The 19,454-nt window shown below is 38.0% G+C and overlaps 1 protein-coding gene across 2 annotated transcripts; it reads right to left on the bottom strand.

Moving 5' to 3' along the window:
• Positions 1-2,750: 2,750 nt before the first annotated feature.
• On the bottom strand, positions 2,751-17,834 carry WASHC3 (WASH complex subunit 3). Of its 2 annotated transcripts, none has more exons than XM_075502841.1 (7): positions 17,672-17,834; positions 15,926-16,024; positions 13,567-13,632; positions 12,016-12,144; positions 10,338-10,448; positions 6,330-6,394; positions 2,751-2,937 (listed from the first exon to the last, which is right to left on the bottom strand). In XM_075502841.1, exons 1-7 carry the CDS (start codon positions 17,720-17,722, stop codon positions 2,853-2,855), a joined length of 606 nt encoding a protein of 201 aa, XP_075358956.1. In that variant the 5' UTR covers positions 17,723-17,834; the 3' UTR covers positions 2,751-2,852. The 2 variants fall into 2 exon arrangements, with proteins under 2 accessions (XP_075358956.1, XP_075358964.1); XM_075502849.1 differs by lacking the exon at positions 2,751-2,937 and adding an exon at positions 5,006-5,740.
• Positions 17,835-19,454: the final 1,620 nt, after the last annotated feature.

Here is a 19,454-nt window from a genome sequence, read left to right as displayed (position 1 = left end):
GAGCAAGTTGGAATATTCTCTGCTTATAGTATTTAGCTTGCGGTTAAGGACTTTCCAACTTTCTGGGTTAGCACCATCTCACTAGAAAACTGCTGTAGATCAAGGAGGACTAGCACAGCTGACATAATTCAGTTTCAAACCAACCTTCCCATACTTAATAGCTTCTTGTGTCAGCATGTGTCCTAAGCTGAAACATCTCAGATTGAACTTGGCTACAACCTAAGAGTAGAGGGATGTGTTTAGCAGATGAGACTGGCAGGAATAGAGGAGCTTAATGCGGTCAGAGGTTCCGAAGGCAGTGGAAGCATTATGGCAGCTGATGCACTGAAGGTAAAAAAGGAAGGTTTTATCTTTTTCTCCCTGGTTCCTCACAGTTCAAACGCTTGGATTTTTACTGTGCGGTGTGCCACCACTCCAGTGGGAGAGGAGACAAAGTGGCAAGACTTTTCTTAACGTTTCTGCAAGCCTACCAACATTGCACTATTCCAAAGTAAACAGCCACCCTGAAAAAAAACCCCAAGTCTTAAGCAATTACATTCAGCGTGCCTATTAATGAAATTGTTATTCTGTGACATATGTAATTACCAATTAATTATCCCTCATTTTAACAAGTGACAGTAGGCTAGAGGCTTTCTTTCTCATTCCACATAAAAATACATCTGTAGTGGTGTAAAAGACAATTGATTTTAGGTTTTTCAGACTAAAATTACACAAAAAGCTTCTTCAAAATGATAAACAATGGAAGTCACACCTCCTTTAATATGTTTTGGTAACCTTGTTTATTTCTTTAAAAAATAATTAACTACTATGTCTCAAGTCAACTCTTTAAATCATGCTATTTCCTTACACAGGTTAGTATCAGTTCAAGAGTATCCAACATACAGTCCTCATTAATTTCAGTCTTCCTTAAATGTTCTTGTTAGAATAGCAGCTATGGGATGTCCAGTTCTCTTCTAGTCAGAGTGCTAACATGGCTTAGGTTAAACTCCAAACCCTTATTTTCAAAACTCTCCCCTTCAGGTAGCAGATTGATGCAACTTCAGCATAACTAGTTTTGGAGAAACACAAACTGCAGAGACTTCAGAAGAATTTTCATTATCCCGTTTAAAACAACATATAGGAATAAAACAGAACCACAACTTCGGTTTACAAAACATAGCTTTAATTATACAGATTGCTTCAATGAGTTTTCAAATACAGATTTCAAGAAGTCACCAGTGTTTTAATATATGCTTTCTGAAATAACACTATGACATTTACTTAGAAATACTTATTGCTAATATGTTCATATTTGTCAAGTTTTACCAAGTGTTAACTATTGAATATTTTTGTTTAAGTGTTCAATAATAATAAACTCATTATTGCAATGCCATCTCTAGACATTCTCTAATGCATACATACTTTCGTAGGGATTCAGGCATTACTCTGATTTACAGGTTATGAAAAGTTTAAGTATGTCTGCTAGACTCAAGTGGGAGCCATGCTTAAGTTACAGAAAAAAAGGCAGCTAACCTACTGAAGTGGCATAAATAACTAAGAGAGAAGATAATGACTCAGTCATAAAAGCTAACAAATTTATATATTTAGAGCTTCAGTTTTAGTCTTTTCTTGGTCTCAGGAAGAATGCGAAATACCAGAAAGCGAATGATTGCCTGGCCCACAGCATTCTGGTATAATCACAGTAATCTGGGGAATTCAAATAGTTTGTGAAGAATTTCATGTGGAACAAATTATATTAAAGAAGATTATTTAATGAAATGTCATTTTTGACTCATGGAGTAGATTAAGTACTTTGGAGGGAAGTCTTCAGGGCCAGTCAGGCTCCCAGTGGATTTCTTTACATTGTTCCTCAATGCATACCTCAAGAGGTAGCAAGGTAGTTTTATCATTATACAAACTGAATTTTGTTTTCTTTGCTGAAATTATCAGCAAAGGCACCAACTTGGAAGTGATTTCTTATCCAATGCAAACTGCTTAGCCACAGCTGCTTTCCAATAAGCCCAAGAGCAGTCAGAAAGTGGTTGCTTGCTGACCCATGTGACAGTGAACAAGTAGTGAGAATCTGGTATTCCATTAATAATCTCCCAGTCACTTGCTTCTTTCACAGTGTCATTTTCAAACCAGTCTTGCAATATTTGTAGCATTCTATACCACTGTAACCTGAATTTGATAAATGAACTCTTCTACAGAGCAGGAATCTCTTTAACAACTTTGTACTGACTCTAGCATGAAATTGAATATCAGTATATACTTTGAAAACAGATTCAGATTGGTTTTTAATATATTTTTCATTTGTATTTTAGTTTCTTTCAAAACAGTGTCACTAATTTGCAATCACCATAAGATAGTTGACTTCTGTGTAATTCTTGTTGCGTCACTTCAGAATATAGTATATTAGAAAAAAATACACTTCATCAGATTACAATTAAACAATTTCATTTTGAAAAGTTACTTCACCTGTATGTTATGGGACAGAAAGAAGGCAACTTAGGTTAAAAGTGTTATGTAGAAAATCCAGTAATGACCAGAATGCAGTCTTAGAGACCTGGAGGTTTAGAGGCGTGGAATTTTTAGAGTTTTACAAAGTAATTTCAGAAGAATCAGAAAGGAATCTGAAATGATGCAGCATAAAAATTGCAAGGCTCTCACGACTAATTTTCATGGTGGAAAGGTTCAGGTTGAAACACGCTGCCTGTTCAAACTTTCTGGGAGAGAAAATGGACGATCTTAGTTCTTAAAAATGCTGTCAGATAAATCACGTCAACCACGTGACACACGCAAAACCATTGTCTGCTAAAGCTCCAAACACATTAGCACTTAACAGAGGTTTCCAAAGGCCAAAATCAATTTCTTTAGTCACTAAATGAAGATTCACTATCAGAACTGTCTTCTGCATTCCCATCATCTCCCCAGGCAGGCACAGGGGCATCGGGGGTCCTGCAGGCAACAAAAATGTTGTATGTCGTAAATCCTAAAAGGCAGCTGAGAACGCAAGCAACTTAGCGTGTAATGCTAATGTCCTTTCACTACAACTGCATGCACTTTATATCCGCAACATTTAACACATTAACTGTTCACGGTTTACAAACTTACACCTTATTGGTATTGCTTCACTTACAACTGAAAGATAAATGCTAGAAACTGTAACTCACTGGACATCAAAACTCCGCAGACATCAGTTTGAATGCACACCTTTGAGGTTATCAGAAATAATGAAAGATCATTGAGAAGTGGCAAACACTTGTAGAAAGAGTTGAAAGCAGGCAATACTGATTAATTCAAATTTTTTCAAACTTCAGAGGTTCTTGGGCTGAAAGGAACATGCTGTACACCATGAAGCAGTGTAAATAGTACATGAAAAAAATAAGACAGGAAATGAACAATATTGTATCCAACTAAAACTGCAGGGATAATTTAGAGAAGCAAAAAAGAATTACTCAGAGTGGAATTTGGCTAGAACACTGGGTTAAATTTGACATGCAAGAGCAGCCATGGGATTTTTATTGACTATAAATGATCAGATCTCTTGTATTTAGTTTTGAAGAGAATATTTAAGATGGATCTTAACATTGTGTCAAAACATTTGCTCAGAGAATCTACTGGGAATGAAGGGGAGAGAAGCAAGCCATCTAAAGACTAACCAACAGTACTGACTGAAGATGCTGGCTCTCCTGGAGTCTCACTCCTAAGTATGTAATGAGTTTGACAACACAAGCAAGACTGAGCCTAGTAAATTCTGAAACCAAGGCAGAAAATATACATGCAATTATACTTGGGGAAGGATGATCTTCACAGAAACTAGCTTCCTGTATGATAGTTAACTGCTCTCTTTGATAAAATATTACATTTTAAACTAAGCTGACAATAATATTATTTGTCCCGTTGTTATTTATCTTGGGGCTATCCCTGTGTGTCATGCCACAGAATTTCTTTTCCAACTTTAGTTCTGTTTATTACAATTTCTCTGTTGGAAATCCCTAAGGTACCTTTAAAGCGTTTCTAAACATTTTGGGTGCAAAAATGAGAAGTGCATTAAAGAACTGTGAGAGAGCCTTCTCCCTCCCCCCTCCACACCTCCAAAATAAATTAAGAAAGCGTTTGCTTTCTCATGCAAATACCACTTCACAATATTATGCCTTGTTGCTGTGGTAATGACAAAACAGAAGAGCTGTGCAAAGACATGTGATCTGGAGAGACCAGTGCAAAAACTCTCCTCTAGTAAGGAGAGGAAGATGGCAATGAATTCCTTTAGTTCGCGAGGGCAGGACAAACTCTCCTGGAATTGTAGACAGGCAAGAGAGGAAGGATAAGAAACAAAAGTTAAAAATAGATAAATTGGGAGCTTGATAGAATAGGCAAACTCTGTGAAAAGTTGAGAAAGGAGCGATAACAGAAGTAAAACAGCCGAAGGAAGAGAGTATAAACAACTCCATATTATTACAACTAGCATCTCTGCAGCCACAGAAAAACCATGCTTAGTAACTGGCAAGTAGCTGGGAGAGTCTGCAATAAGTGACTGAGCATACAGCAATATGTACATTTTCCTAATTTTCACTGAGACTGAGTGAGCAGGCCTAAGGAACCCGAACACCTAAGGTGGTGTGAATGGCAAGATACATATTAAAAAAAAAAAAAGTCTATGATACTGAGGCAAGAAAGCAAGAAGATTAAAAGAAAGGTCACCCCTGACTCCTTAAAATATTAAAAAATTATTTCAAGTAATACCAATTCTTCAAAGAGGTATTATGCACCTTGCCAAATAATTAGCTTTCTTTAACCAGGTAGATTTGCTATATGGTTTTCAAACCAATAACATTTTAAAGAAAATCTGCCTAAGCATTAGTGTTACACAGAATCTTTGAAGATGGACTTTGAGACCAAACCCCAAACATATTCTGTGAGCCCCAATCCACAGTAATAATATTTCTGTCTTAACCCAAAATAGACAATCCAAAAGCAGGTACTTTTTTAAAAAAGCTTTTGAAATTTTAACCTATTATCTTATTTTTATCTACTATAAAAATCCATCCAAACATGAAGAAATAGCAGCATTTACAGCAAGGTATGGACCAGAAACGCAGATTAAGAAATACAACACATTTAACACACACATAGTAAAACCATGTTTGATAACCCTGTCTCAGATTTGCACAGGTTCTTTCTTGTGTTCTTTTTCTTATTTCTCATTCGATCAGTAAAAATATCAAATGAGGAATAACTACTTTAGGCTTATTTAGACACCAGGAAGTAGCTGGGAGATAAAGTGACTCAACGTACGATGATATTTCAGTTTTCCTATATTTTTATTTATTTTATTAAACAATTGCTAGTTTCAGAATAAGCCTTCCCAAAATGTAAAAAGACTTCACTGGAAAGGAGAAGCCATCTTTCTAGTACATTGACAGTTTCTGAAGAGGATGCAAAAGTGTTTCAAACAGTTTAGTGGCTATGATGTAAGAATCAAAGTTAATATTTTCATCAGTTTAACAGATTCTGTGAAATAGTACAGTAAAACTAAATTACATGTCAAATGTAAAATAAGCTTAAAATTCATGCTTAAGGCCAGAAAAGTAGCTCTGAAAATGAGTATCTATTCTTAGTAGTCTTCACAAGAGGTTAGCTCAATCAACAGTCACAATTTTGAACTGCTAACTTCAATTTACACTGTCAATGTTGGAGTCAAGCTGTACACTCCATCCACTGAGGGAATCTGGAAAAAACTGTGTTGTCCCTCATGCATCTGGCAAAATAAAATAGAGTGTGTTCTTATTACTCTACAATGATGACATTTTGTTATTGAAGTGTTGGAAGAAAATATCTGGGAAAAACCTCATACTCTAAACAGTACAGTGAAAATGGCTAGTGACGTATTATTTGATTCCTCATCGCTAAATGCACATTGCCAAATGTTACCTTGTCATTGCTATAGCCTTTTCCTTGAACTGCACCACCTCTGCTGGGCTTGGAAGAAGCCCTTGCATTTCCTCTCAAGTCTGAATGGTAATGTCTTGCAATTTCCTGTTTGGGAGGGTGCAATACTTACCCATTTATATTCCAGTCTCTGTATTTCCTGGGCTTTGCCTTGGACTAGACAGTACTGAAAAGACAGCTCATACTTGAGATTGCATCCCTCCTCCTTTGGTACTGATGGCCCTCTTCAGACCTATAACATGCTAAATACGCCTTTCACGGAAGACTTCAAAACCCATTTTAATGCTGATAATTTAGATTCACAATACCATAAAAAATCTTTACTAAGCACACTTTTTTCCAAGTTTTTTAAACACATGGTTGCATTCCAGCCCTACTGAAAGTTACAAGTTACTTACTCAAGAAGATCTGGATTTAGCCCTTCAGAAATCATTTTGTTTCGTATTGCCATTACAGGAACACCCTGTGTAGGAGGAAGAATAATATGAAACTACTGGACACAAACAGGTGAACTAAATTCCACAGGGTTCTTTTAGGCTACATTTTCATACAAATTCATGCATGTCACTTGTTGAACAAGAGCATGGAATGATAATCTCAGTTGCCATCAGTATGAACCTAGAAGTGAGAAATGACTGAGATCAAAGGCCCTTTTAATCCTTCTTATGTTTATGGCAAAGCATCTAGAGAAAGTTGCAGGGAGAGAGATATATTTGCAATTCATGCAGACAAAACCAGGAAGCTGAAGTCATGTGTATGGATGAAAATGTGAAGAAAGCACAAAACAGCACAAAGACAGCAGAGAACAGTTGTGCCAGAAAGATGAAGAAGACTCGGACATGTTGAAGGTATAGCCAAAGAGGGAGGAAAACCAGGAAAGTGCATCTGCTACAGCTCCGGAAGGATACCTTAAGGCAGTGCTAAAAATTGGAAAAGGCTTTAAAAATCATGCATAAAAAGGCAAACAGGACATGAGAACAGAAGCACAATTTAAAAGTTATTCCTCTGAATGCAAGTGCTTGTACAGTCAGGCTTGAATCTTCTATGACTTGCGGACAGATTTTAGCCAACTATGTACGTGTTAAAAAAAATTCCTTCCTTTCACTGCAAGTCCTTCCAAAGCTTCTGCACTTTATTTTATTCAGCAACACCTAAACATCCCCTCATCTTGGATCGCATACCCAAGAACACTTTGACCCACATCGTCTCATGAGATACATTCCAACAAACTGCTCCTATGTTTCCACTAGAGTTGCTCGAAGACAAGTTGTTGCTTTGCCATCCCCTGTTGCAAACCATCAGAAACACCACCTGGACCACTGCATGCCAAGATAGGAGGGAAAAAAAAAAAAGAGGATACAATTTCTGATTTCCAAGATTTCCAAGGGACAAAGCCACTGGTGGTCTAGGAGAGTCAGAAGAGGCCTCACAACCTAAATGAAAAGTAGTGCAGGATTCTTTTGGCACAGGACAAATCTCTGTTGTCCAAAGTAAGTAAAATAGTGATAAAATAAAGGGCAGCCATGACTAATGTTCCAGAGAAGCATGTGGCAGAGAAACTAGTGACAGTTGCAGTAGCTAACCTGGCAAAGCGTAAGCTAGCTGTCTTACTGTGTTTTCCTTGTGCAGTTTCACAGTAAGAATCACAATCAAGACTTTTGTTTGAAGATTCCAGCACACAGACAGGTACATAGTTTTAGCAATCTATTAGACATATTGGCAAAAACATGACTCAAATAGTTGTGAGGTATTAGCTTGTAATAAAGAATTTCTCAGTAATTCACAACTAATGTACATTACAAAAGGGAAAGCATTTGAATATTTCATGACAGTTTAAAATATTCACTTATTCTAGTATAGATTTGGACACCAGGAACTGTGTGCCTATACACCGTCTCGTACCATCTACTGTTTTTTTCCTCGCTTGACTGCTCTTAGGGTTCCTTTCCCCAGCTCAGAAGTCACTGATGAAGTGGTTATGCATCAATTTGAACCATGTGAAAACCAGATTGAGTCAGATCAGGCAAAGGAGAATTCGTATTGCTCTCAATGAAAGGCAGCTTGGTATATGAACTTCTAAGAATGGGTCAGAAACTGTTATGTTTTTATGTTCACACTTGGAGAAGCGTTTTATTCCAAAATTGTATGCATCAAAATATGTAAGAAAAAAACCTCTCAGTACCCCCATATATCATATATTTACAAAATTGATCTTAAGTTTAATCAAAATACCCTTCAACACTGCACTTTTTTCCTGAAAGAAAACAAGTAAGATTGTACCTATATCTGTTTATAATAAAATTAGGGCATTACAATTACTTTATCTTTCACACTTCTGTAAGTTTTAACCTGGAAAATCAGAGCCTAATACCGCTGTGACCCTAAATCTTACTGAAATAAAACAGACAACTATTTTAAATCTAAACAGTAACTACGCTGAGCATACAGGTCCACTGAATGGCACAGGTGTACTTTTCTAACATAGGAGCCAATACTAAATTTCCATCGCATTTGCCTCCACCCAGTTAAGATTTGAAATAATCCAAATCACTACACATTCAACACAGCGTACCCCAGCCCTACTCCCAGCCTGGTCCTGCAGCTTGGGAAGCGCGCAGGTTCTGGAAAAGCCACAGTGCAAGTAGCAATCTTGTTGCAGAATAGGTTTTGGTTCTCCATAGTGCAGAAAGAGGTCACATACCATCAGTGCTGGCAATTCCTGAAGATCAGTGTACTCTCCATGTCTGGTTTTTATTTCAGTCCTTTAAAGTAAGGACCAATCTGTATCAGGCCAGTCAGTATCTTGGCGTCTATGCAGTCATGTTTGGTGCTTAGTAAGTAAGAGTATTTGTATTTTAAACATGAAGTTTATTTGAAATTGTAGACTGCTCCTCTCACTCTATCAATACAAGTGTTCTGAACGTTTATTGTAGCAAAAAAAGATACTGCTTTTGTAAGGTTTGCTTGAATATTATTGTTGTAATTTTAAAAAATATGAATTTAGTATGCTCAGCTGCACTCCATCATTTGTAAATATTTCACAGAACAGCTATCTTTAGTGTAAGAGAAATATCTCTTCATGGTGTTAATTCTTAAATACTACAAATATTGTGAGCAATAAACAAATGATCAGTTCAAACAAATCTTCAGCTAGAAACTTAATTTGAGCAAATAAATGACACGTGACTGGACGAGAAGACAAGTCTGGCAAATACAAAAACACACATTAATTTGTAGTATGTTAGTTTGACTTTCCTACCACGCTGTTTACAACTGGCAGAGAAGTCACCAGGAACTGCCAATACAAAGGATAAATGTGGAAAGTGAGATCTCACTCCTCTAGCAGTCACCAAAAAAAAAAGTCAAAGTAATTAGACCATCCAGCACTTTCACATCCACTTTGAAATCTGGCATTAAATCAATACACTAACATAGCATTCTACTCTTGCTAATACCCCACTGCTAGGTTTTCCAAAGGGTTTGTAATACGCTACCAATAAAGTTCCAATTTGTGATTCAAATGAAAAATAAGGTCTGGAACACCATCCAGAGTACAAAGCACACCAATTGTAATAATTGCTCTGAAGAGGGAGTGAAACCATGAAGTTGGTTTTAACATAAGCAACACTTTACTAATACGATGCCACAGTAATATTTTCCAGAATTATAATATATATTTTAGAGGAAAATTTCCACTGACAGCTTGAAAATAAAGACAGATTTTCTTCTTTGTTTCCAATCTCATTTTTAATTTTGTGGGCATGAAAAAAAGAGCTCTTAAAAAATGTCTCCCATTCACCTTTTCACTCCTTCATTAGTTTTCACACATGTAAACATTAAGATTACATTCATTTATTTCCTATTTATCTGTAGAACAGCCCACAGATAAAGAGGTAAACAAAACCTGCATCATGAATAACAGGAAACTGAAGTGGAACCAAGTAGTGAAGCAATTCTTCTATCTCTATTTTGAACCCTATAGAAATATCAAATACTCCTGCTCTGGACTATACTAGCAAAGCTGCATTTTGCACTCTACAGCAAAACCAAACTGTAATCATGTTTGTGTGTAGGGAATGACACCAATTCTGCCAGAATAACTACACTTTCAGTGGCATCTTCTGTGACTCCAGCTAATATCACTCTGCATTTGCACATCTTCACACCTTCAGTTTACAAGTATATTGGCAGAATTTTGTTGAAAGATCTTGCCTGAAGCTGAGGGAATATATTATGTCAACTCACTTATTAGAGAAGATGTGCTAGAAATACTGTGATGTTATCCTAGCTTAAAGATTACTGATGCAATATAAATCTTCAGACATTTAATGTTCACTTACAGCTGTGTGTGACGTTCCACCTAAAAATAATGGAGTACCCAAAGAATTATAAGAGAACTGACTTACCACTTGTACCATTTTGAGATATCTGGCATATCTTGGATCCTTGGCCACAGTTCTGACATTTTCTGTTACTACCTCCGTTTTCTGTAACCCTTCTTCGTGTATATTGTTCTGCTGTATACAAAAAAGATGACACTTTAATGGTTAGCTATACAGAACAGAAGAATGGACAGATTTCAATCCATAAAATTTGTAATTTACACGTAAAGTGCAAGTCTTCTTACATCAAGATTATTCTGATCTACACTCATAGTATTAGAAATTTCCAAGATGTACGAATACACAAAAATCAGCTCTTTCATTATGGACTGTTACAAGTGTGACTTTCTACTTTTAGTGACAATTTTAAGTTATTGTACAATACATGAAAAAAAAAACCTAGCCTATAATAGCCCTGTTAAGTTTGTTGTATTTAATGAATAAAACAGAACTGAATTTAAATGCTCACTTTAGAAAAAAATAATATTTTAAGGATTGTATCTTTATATGTCCCCTAGTGGTCCAATGCATTTTTTCCTCAAAATACTTATTTGATTCCCTGACAAATGTTTCATACAGATTGTATAACTTTTAAACTATACTTTTTAGTATAAACCGTTAACCTAAAGGATAATGTAATGAAAGCAAAGAATCCTTGAGAGTAATTTATTAAAAAAATAAAAAATGACAAGAAGCTATAGTACTATTTAAAGGACAACAGAAAGCTGCATATTTGCTATTAAACTAACCATTTGAAAGTAGCATTGGGAACCTCCTTTCAGGAATATCTGTCCCTACTGTAATATCTGAGAGGAGGAACATTTTAAAGAAAATGAAGTAACTGGGAGTCATTCTCTAACATGACTGAAACATGCAATGCTAACTGTCCATTCTGTCTCCCATGTTGCTGGCTGCAAATTAGAATTACAATCTTTAACAGGCAGGGAAAGGGAGCAGAGTTCTCCAGCTATTGCTGCTCCACAGCAACTTCCACCAAATAAGAGAATTGGAGATTGGAATTGGAGATTCCAAGAAAAGAAACTATAATAGGAAACTGAGGAAAGAACTCCATCTACAAATGAGCCAGAAAGCTTCACTTATTGAAGTGATGATCACAGGATTTAAGTCTGGGTTAAAAAACGAACCAACCAAGCACACGCATACAAAAAAACCCCAACAAAAAATTAATTGTAGGGATAGGATCTTAATGTTGATCACTTACAATAGCTGCCATTTTCTGTACATAGATGATAATATGTAGAAAACATTCACTGTAATAATCTCTTTAAAATAAAGTATGCTAGAAAGTCCTATTTGAGCTGAAAGCTCACATTCTAAAGGAAGGAGGAAAGAGTTGGAATTATGTGATTTGAATCGTTATTTTTATTCATGATGTTCCCAGTCCCCTGGTGTAATTCATGTTCATATTTTAGTGTGACTGAAGAAGAGGAAGGAGGCATTTACCATTAGATTTGAGTTAGTTCTAATTATTTAAGCCAGATATTCAAGAAAGGGTATACCCTTTTTTTGTTTTAAGTCACTCGTTAAAACAGTTTCATTAGTGAAAAATGTAGTTTTAGATCTTTACAGTTGATTGCTCTCTTCCAATAGACTTGCTTCTTCCATCTATTTCAAATGAGACTAGAAACTTGCCACTGAGAGGTATATTCCTTCAATGTATCAGTTATGCCTCATTACTTACTCCAGATTGAGGTGATACAGCTGTCTGTTGATCCGTAGTAGCTTGTGCCACAGGACCATTTGTAACATTATTCATATTTGCACTGGACACTTCAAATTTGACATCTTCTAGGCCAGGAATAGAGGATAACTGAATGTACAAAACATCATCAAATAAGCAATGAGCATATCATAAGTCTACGTGTACAATAAAATCTGCAGTATGCTGCTTACCACGTATTCCGCAGGTAGGTTTCACATTAGTAAAATCATAACTTTTTATCACTAGTTTTGGTATTTTGATTGGCAAAAAAAAATAGATTTTTCTATTCAGGTGGCTTCTACAACAAAAACCCCAAAACACTCCATTAGAGCTTTCACTGTTAACACAGGGTTGCAGTGCAGGAAAGGCTTCAACACCTTCCCAGCATTTTGCTACTGCACTTATCAACCACACAAGAGCTGTGCCATCTTCTCTGCTACTTCCTCTGTAGTGAAAGAAATCATGACAAGAACAGCTCTATTACCTAACAGATGGGTAACTGGTTACAGATTTTGCAATTTTCTTCATCTTTCACTCTTTTTTGAGGAAATGCTGAGAGTGGATATTAAATACGCCACATATTTATGTAAAGGAAATTCTATTTAACATGATTATGAAGCATTCTGCAAAAATTATCAATACTGATAATTTCTAAATATTTTGAAATAAATAAGAGTTAGTAAGCACTGTTTGTACTACTACAGTATTTTTTTCACAAACATCTTAATGAATGGTTTCAAAATGTCCTACCCTTGCTCCTAGAAAAGCCAACCAAAATTCCTTCCGTCATTATTGAAAGAAGGATTGGTTAAAACTTTACAGTGGGTGGTTTTTTAGTTTTGGGGTTTGTTTTTTTTTTCTTTTAGCAAATAAAATGATAATACATGACTACAGATTATATCCTTTTGTCATTTTAGCTAAAGAAGATACATCAGACACATTTGTGTTACCTTAGATCCAATTCAGGTCACATTTCAATATCAAAAGGTTTACAAGGCATCTATCTAGTTACTTATACCAGTTGAAATCCTTACAGTCCGGTAACACTTACAAAGATACTTTTGCTTTATAAAGGGGGCAAAAATTTCTTATTAGAGTTTGCATGGGAAATGCAATATTGTACTGCAACCCTGCAACACAAGTTGCGTATTTTAATATTGGAGAACTTATCTCCATTTTCTTAAAATCAAATATTGCAATAAAATCCACACAAGTCAACTGCCATATAGTTAGTTGCCCTTTCAAGATCCAAGTGCTTCTTTCCTGTTCAATATGCTTAACAGAGACAAACCCAACATTTCCACTATGTGATGTTGGTTCCTTTCTTCCATATCAACTACATGTTCAAATTTTACACAATGTAAGTGGCAAGGCATACAAAGAGAGAATTTGCCATGTGAGCATTTAGTATTAGCTCCTTCAAATAATTACAAAACCTTATTTGCTCAATTCAGACTATGAAAATGAAGCTAGTTCATGTAATCTAAGAGGCTGTCACTGTTAGAAGACAAAGTCTATACCCATACAAACCTTTGCATCCAAAATATTGAGTGTTGTTTCAATTTGTTGGATACGGAGAGAGAGTGCTGACAATTTCTAGAACAGAAGACAATTAGGATGTGAAAACACTCCAGTAGGCCATTTGTACATATAAAACAGTTCACATCTAGCTAAACAAAATCACTTTTCTCTTCGACCTGCTGAAGGCAGAGTAGAGTGTAAATGAGATGATAACGTTATGAAATAAATGAAGCAATGACATCCCTTTTTAGTACAGTAGCTACAGTGGTTCAAATTTTAAATAATTTTACTAGGCAGTTAGTTTTCCCAAATAATGACTGACAGAAATGAAGACAGACTGTGTACAAAAGAAAGCCAAAGTAAATAGGGTATTATTTTGAGTAACTGGAGAATAATGGTAGACATACTGTACTCTCACAGTTACCAAAACATCTTTCTTCAAAGTTTTTTCCAAATGTGGAAGATGAAAAGATGTGATGTGTGTGTATGTAACTGAGCAAATACAAAGTAGAAAAACCTGATAAAGAATACAGCAGGTGATTGAAAGTCCTATATAGTCAAAATGCACAGTGAACCAGAACTAACCAGAAGCTTTATATGCTCCAGGTGCACCTCAATCAAATTTTGACACCTTTTTTTTTTTTAAATACAACTTAAGTTTTTCTAAATTACTCTATAAGAACTGTCACGCTTTTAACTAATCACTACCATACTCTACCAGACCTGTCCAAGTGAAGTTGGCTAGCACGCTGGCTGGCAGATATGTACCACTCTGACAGCTTTCTGGCATGTTGCAAGATTCTGCTTGGCTCTGAAGCAGAACTTTAACACCCTAAGAAAATGGCAGTTCTGCCAATATGCTAGAAAAAGTAAAAGGAGACTGACAGGAGTTAGTCTTTTTGGATAGTGCACTGACTTGTTTACAGATGGTTCTTCGTTCATGAAGAGGAGTTAGTTCCTATTGGAAGGAACTATGTGCCCTACATGTAGCTGCAGAAAGGGGATGAAAGATGTACAAAAGACAGTTATATAACTTTACAGGTCAGTTTGACTAGACAAGAGCCAAGAAATTTAGAGTTAAGGATGGTGTCAGCCCTAATTTTGAATTTCTTGGCTTCTGTCGATTTAGATTGGGACCTTTCACATTAAAAACACTTCTGTACTTCATAAATACAAAAAACTTTTCAAGCAGTTTATAAAGCAACTATTTAGTCTCTTGGGTAACAACACGTTTAGGTTAACTAATAACTGTTTTATTAACTAGACGTCACAGCGTTGCTGCGTGCTCAAGATGGCTTTAAATATATGTGTTCCGATTTCCATAGCGCCTATGCAAGAGGCAATACTGAGATTATGTGACAAACAAGTTTTGGACAACTGACAACAGCATCACCAGGCCCGCGTATCAAGTTACAATAAGTTTAAAAATCTAGAAAAAAATTACTTTTTTTTCCTCTGAAGCTCCATATGTTGATGTGGTAGCCAAATTTTATACTTGTCATGGGTCTGGCTCTAAACGTTACTAACAAATAACACAATTTCTCAGATTACACGGCTTAGTCTAATTGGATTTGACTGCTGCCCTATATAGCCCTGCTGGCTAGGCCATATAGTAGTCTTTGTCAAATAACTTAGCAAACAGTTACAAAAAAAACACTAATGACATAAAGGTTAAGCTCAAAGCCACATTAGAAAACACCCTTTCTACAAGGGAGGAAGCACTCTTGTCCTGTTCAATTCTAGTCCTGTCAGTCTGGTATATTTCCATTGACAATAAAGTCACCATAAAAACTGGTTAACACTAAGTATTTTTTTTTTTTTTTTCACAAGACACTAAAATTAACTGCTTCATGTTCCATATTAATCACTTGCCAAAAACGTCTTTTTTTCCACATCAAAATTATGTACATTCAGATCTTAGTGTATGACCCTTTTAAATTAAAGGTGGTAAAATCTGAAAGCAAGTTTTGATGCAATATCCTAGGACGCAGATGAGAGGGATACTGAGTGTCAAAATGGATTCAGTACCACAGGAATATGGCATGCTTCTTCCAAAACAAGACGATATCCACAGATGGAGCTGCTCAGAACAAATTCCATGTATCAAAAAGTTCAAAGACTGTGCCAAACGGCAAAGCTTAAGGAAACAGGATTAAGTGTGGTATAATCAGCAGTTCATGTGGGTACCTTGGGGAAAAAAATCTGTCTTAAGCACTTGCTCAAGAGAAACCTTGAACAGAAAGCAGACTGAATTTTTTTGGTTTAAGCTACCAGTATTATTGCATCAAAAATACTGAAAGTGAATGGTTCTCATTTCTAAGATTTTTTTCATTGTATAAATTGACAGCTAGGAAAATAATAAACATACCTCTTCACAAACAGTAGAAAAGCGGTTGAGAAACTGCACTGTGTGAACCACAAACTGGTTTAGAAATGCTACAGTTCTTTTCTGCTGAATAGCAGGAACCTGCATTAAATAATATAAGAAAATTAGATTATATATAGATGTCAATTCTCACACTTGGATTCAAAGACCTGTTAAAAAATGCAAATGTTTTAGAAGAAATTATTTTAGAAATCTGCCTTAAGTGTGCTTGCTATGAATGCGTATATATACAATTTTTTAATAGATATACATGTATACAAATCCTTTTTCACTAAAAATCTACTAACATGGCAGTTGAAAAGTTGCAGGATACACAGAAAAGGCAACAAGAGCCACATAAATGAAGGACTGTTATCTTATTTAAGAAAACACTTTTAGATGAAATCGTGAACATTCCTGAAAAAGTGTTAAAATTTTTTAAAAACAGAGAGGAAATCAGAATCTTTCCTTCTGAAACGTAAGAAGGAAAAGAAAACTTGGTCATCCATAGGAATACTCAGTTACAACCAACATCATAATAAAAAACAAATAGTGAAATTGCCATCTCAGTCTTTAGTGGCTACCTATACTTTTTCTTATTTGCAAGCCCAGACTATCCTAAAATTACACTTTAGTGTCACTCCTCCAAGTCAGACCCGATGCAGACATACTCTTCAGACTAAAAGGTAGAATGTTGTCACAAAAAAGCCTGGTGCTCATAACTTAACAGACAGTTGGCATTTTTATTTAAACTATGACACAAGACTGGAATCAAGAACATTCACAGAAATGTTTATGTATAAAATTATAGCGCCTCAGGGTTAATTACCTTGGACAGTTGTTTAAGTCTTAAACTTCACACAGGAAATTACTCTATGGAATCGTAATTGGTTAAAGTGAAGGATTTACAAGGAAAAATATTTGCAGCCAAGCTTCAGCTGCACTGAACAACAGTTTGTGAATATAGTGACTCTCTGGTCTTCACCTCTTCTCTGGTCTTCCATTTGTCAGTGTAGCCATTCACTACACTTTGCAAATCTTAAGACATCCGGATTTTTTGTGAGACCTTTGTTGCTACTATCTCAAGTTTTCAGCCTGTGCACCTGTATGGCAGGGTTTCATAAGTTCAATTCTGTAGTTCCAAAACTGTCGAACAGTGCTTATGACCTTATCAGAAATTTATGGGATAGCACAACGGATGGAAGGATCATTGCGGCAATTGGAACTACCTTTATGCTCTGTATTGGAGAAACAAAGCTAAAAAAATAGGTTTGCATTATTAAAAGCCACGAATCAGCAGCTTTGAACGGGATTTGCAGTTCTAAGACTGAAATGGCTTAGCCTTTAAATATAACGCTATCACAGAACTTGTAGCAAAACGCCTTTGGAAAACGTTAACACCGCACTCCTGGAGACACAACTTAAGGCAAGACGAACCGCCTTGTCCTCCTGCGACCCCGCTGCGGGAACTCGGCCGCTGGTACGGAGGCAGCAGGTGCTGAGGGCACCGTCTCGGCAGCCCCAGCACACCGCCCCAGAAGCAGCTCTCCTCGCCCGCGGCTGCAGAGGGGCGCCGGGGAGTCCGGCGAGGCCGCGGCCGGGCTCAGGGGCGAGCCCCACCGCCGGGCCGGGCCGGGCAGCGGAGTGAGGGGGGGGGAGACGGGGCTCGCCCAGCACCAGGGCCAGCGCAGCCGCCGCCGGGGGAGGAAGCGGGACAGCTCCGGACCCCCGGGCGACCGCAGCCCGTACCTTGGTGAGGTCAATGCCGGAGCCCACAATGGGCAGCCCGTCCTCGTCCATCCCCGCGGCTCCGCGCGGGTCCGAGGCCGCGGGACGGAGCGCAGCCCCGCACCCGCCAGCCACCTCCCGCCGCACCCCGGAAGCCCCTGGCGCTCCGTACGCGACCTCTTCACCTCGGCCCGGAAACAAAACCTCCACGCCGAGGGGCGCGAGGCCGTACCCGTGCGCATGCGCAGTCTCCCCTCCCGACGCAATGCATCATGGGAAGCGTAGTCCGGGGGGAGGGGGGGGGGAGGGCGGCAGCGGGCGCCGCGGAGCCGGGGCGGGCCGGAGCCCCTCGCCCTGCGGGGCTTTTGCCTCCTCACCTTCTGCGGCCTCCGCCCGTCTCTTTGTAACCCGCCCCTGCCGCAGGACAACGCACAGACCAAGCCATCGTGGCCAGATGCTCCTGAAGTATAAAGGCACTGCTTCTCCCAAAACTTGTGCGGTTGGTTCTGCAAATCGTCCCTGCCGCAGAGGGGCCCCGGCCAGGCCGTGGGGCCCGGCATTGTCCTGCTTCAGGTCACGGTGACTCACACTGGTACGGACACCAGTCCACAGCCTCAGGGCAAGGCCCTGGGTAATGTAGGTTGTGAAGATAAAGCGTCTTCCCCGGCGGTCAAACATCGAAGAAATAATGAGAAAAGCCAGCGAAGAAACTGTTTCTGTGTTCATATGCATAATTCAGGTGGTGAAGGGCCACACTTTGAATATGGGGAATAAAAATAACAAGCACTGAATGACCCTGGGATCTTCTGAAAAAGACAAAAGCATGGCTGTAATCACATTAGGAAAGATTCCTGTACTTCAGTGCTTATGCAAAAGGAAAAAAGAGGGTATGGTAAACCTAGCTGTGGCCTGTCTAACGTTTGTGTTTTGTTCAGCAATACCCATCACTGCTTTCACTTGATTCTCAAGCATAGGTCTGTTCCTTTTCAGCCAAGGAACCTCAAGAGGTACCCGGCTCCAAGAAAAGGGGGAATAGCCTGTAGGTTTGCAAATGTTCCTCTGGAAGAATTCCCTAACTGGAAAATAACCAATCTGTTTTTTTTATCTTTGAGTGGTTGCTTGTATTATTTTTCTCTACAACAGATTGAAAGAACTGATGAGACCATTTAGAAGTGGGATCCCAATATGAAGATAGGTGGAACCACTCTAATGGGTTGCATCATCAGAAAAGGTTTCCCATCTGTCTTGCTCCCCGCTGACAGCTATGTGCGTTCATTTTACCATTTGTCAGTTATAGCACATGGTGATCCCTTCCTTAAGGCAGTTCAAATTGCCATCTTGGCAGAGAACTAGCATTAGAGGAGGGTCTATTTTCTGCTTGGTTCATGTGTTGAATCAAATCAGCCACAGTGTGTGTTGAACACCAGAATCTGGTGAGCAGGGTCACAGAGTAAGACCTTGCTGGCTTTGGTAGCAAAAATACAGATAACTCTGCTACCTCATGCAACTTCACCCGTGACATTTCAGGAGAAGAGCAACAGAAATACTTCTTTGTTGGACACAACAAAGATCTGATCTTTTATGTTGTGCTTGATTGAGCTCTACTGGCTGAAACTGAAAGGCATAGTGAAAGCTTCGGAAGAGGACCTGATCTCCTGGTACTGCCAATTTGTCTACCATCTTTGCTAATAAAATTTTGAATGTGATACCTACAGTTATACACAGTTATGTACAAGAGATTGTGAGCTGAACAGAAAGTATATTTGACCCCATCTTATATAATATTAAATAATCTGGTTCCTGC

The sequence above is a fragment of the Mycteria americana genome, chromosome 1 (genome assembly GCF_035582795.1).
Source record: "Mycteria americana isolate JAX WOST 10 ecotype Jacksonville Zoo and Gardens chromosome 1, USCA_MyAme_1.0, whole genome shotgun sequence".
Taxonomy (NCBI): domain Eukaryota; kingdom Metazoa; phylum Chordata; class Aves; order Ciconiiformes; family Ciconiidae; genus Mycteria; species Mycteria americana.
Note: the sequence above shows the minus strand (reverse complement) of the source record. Positions and strands in the feature narration are given on the sequence as shown.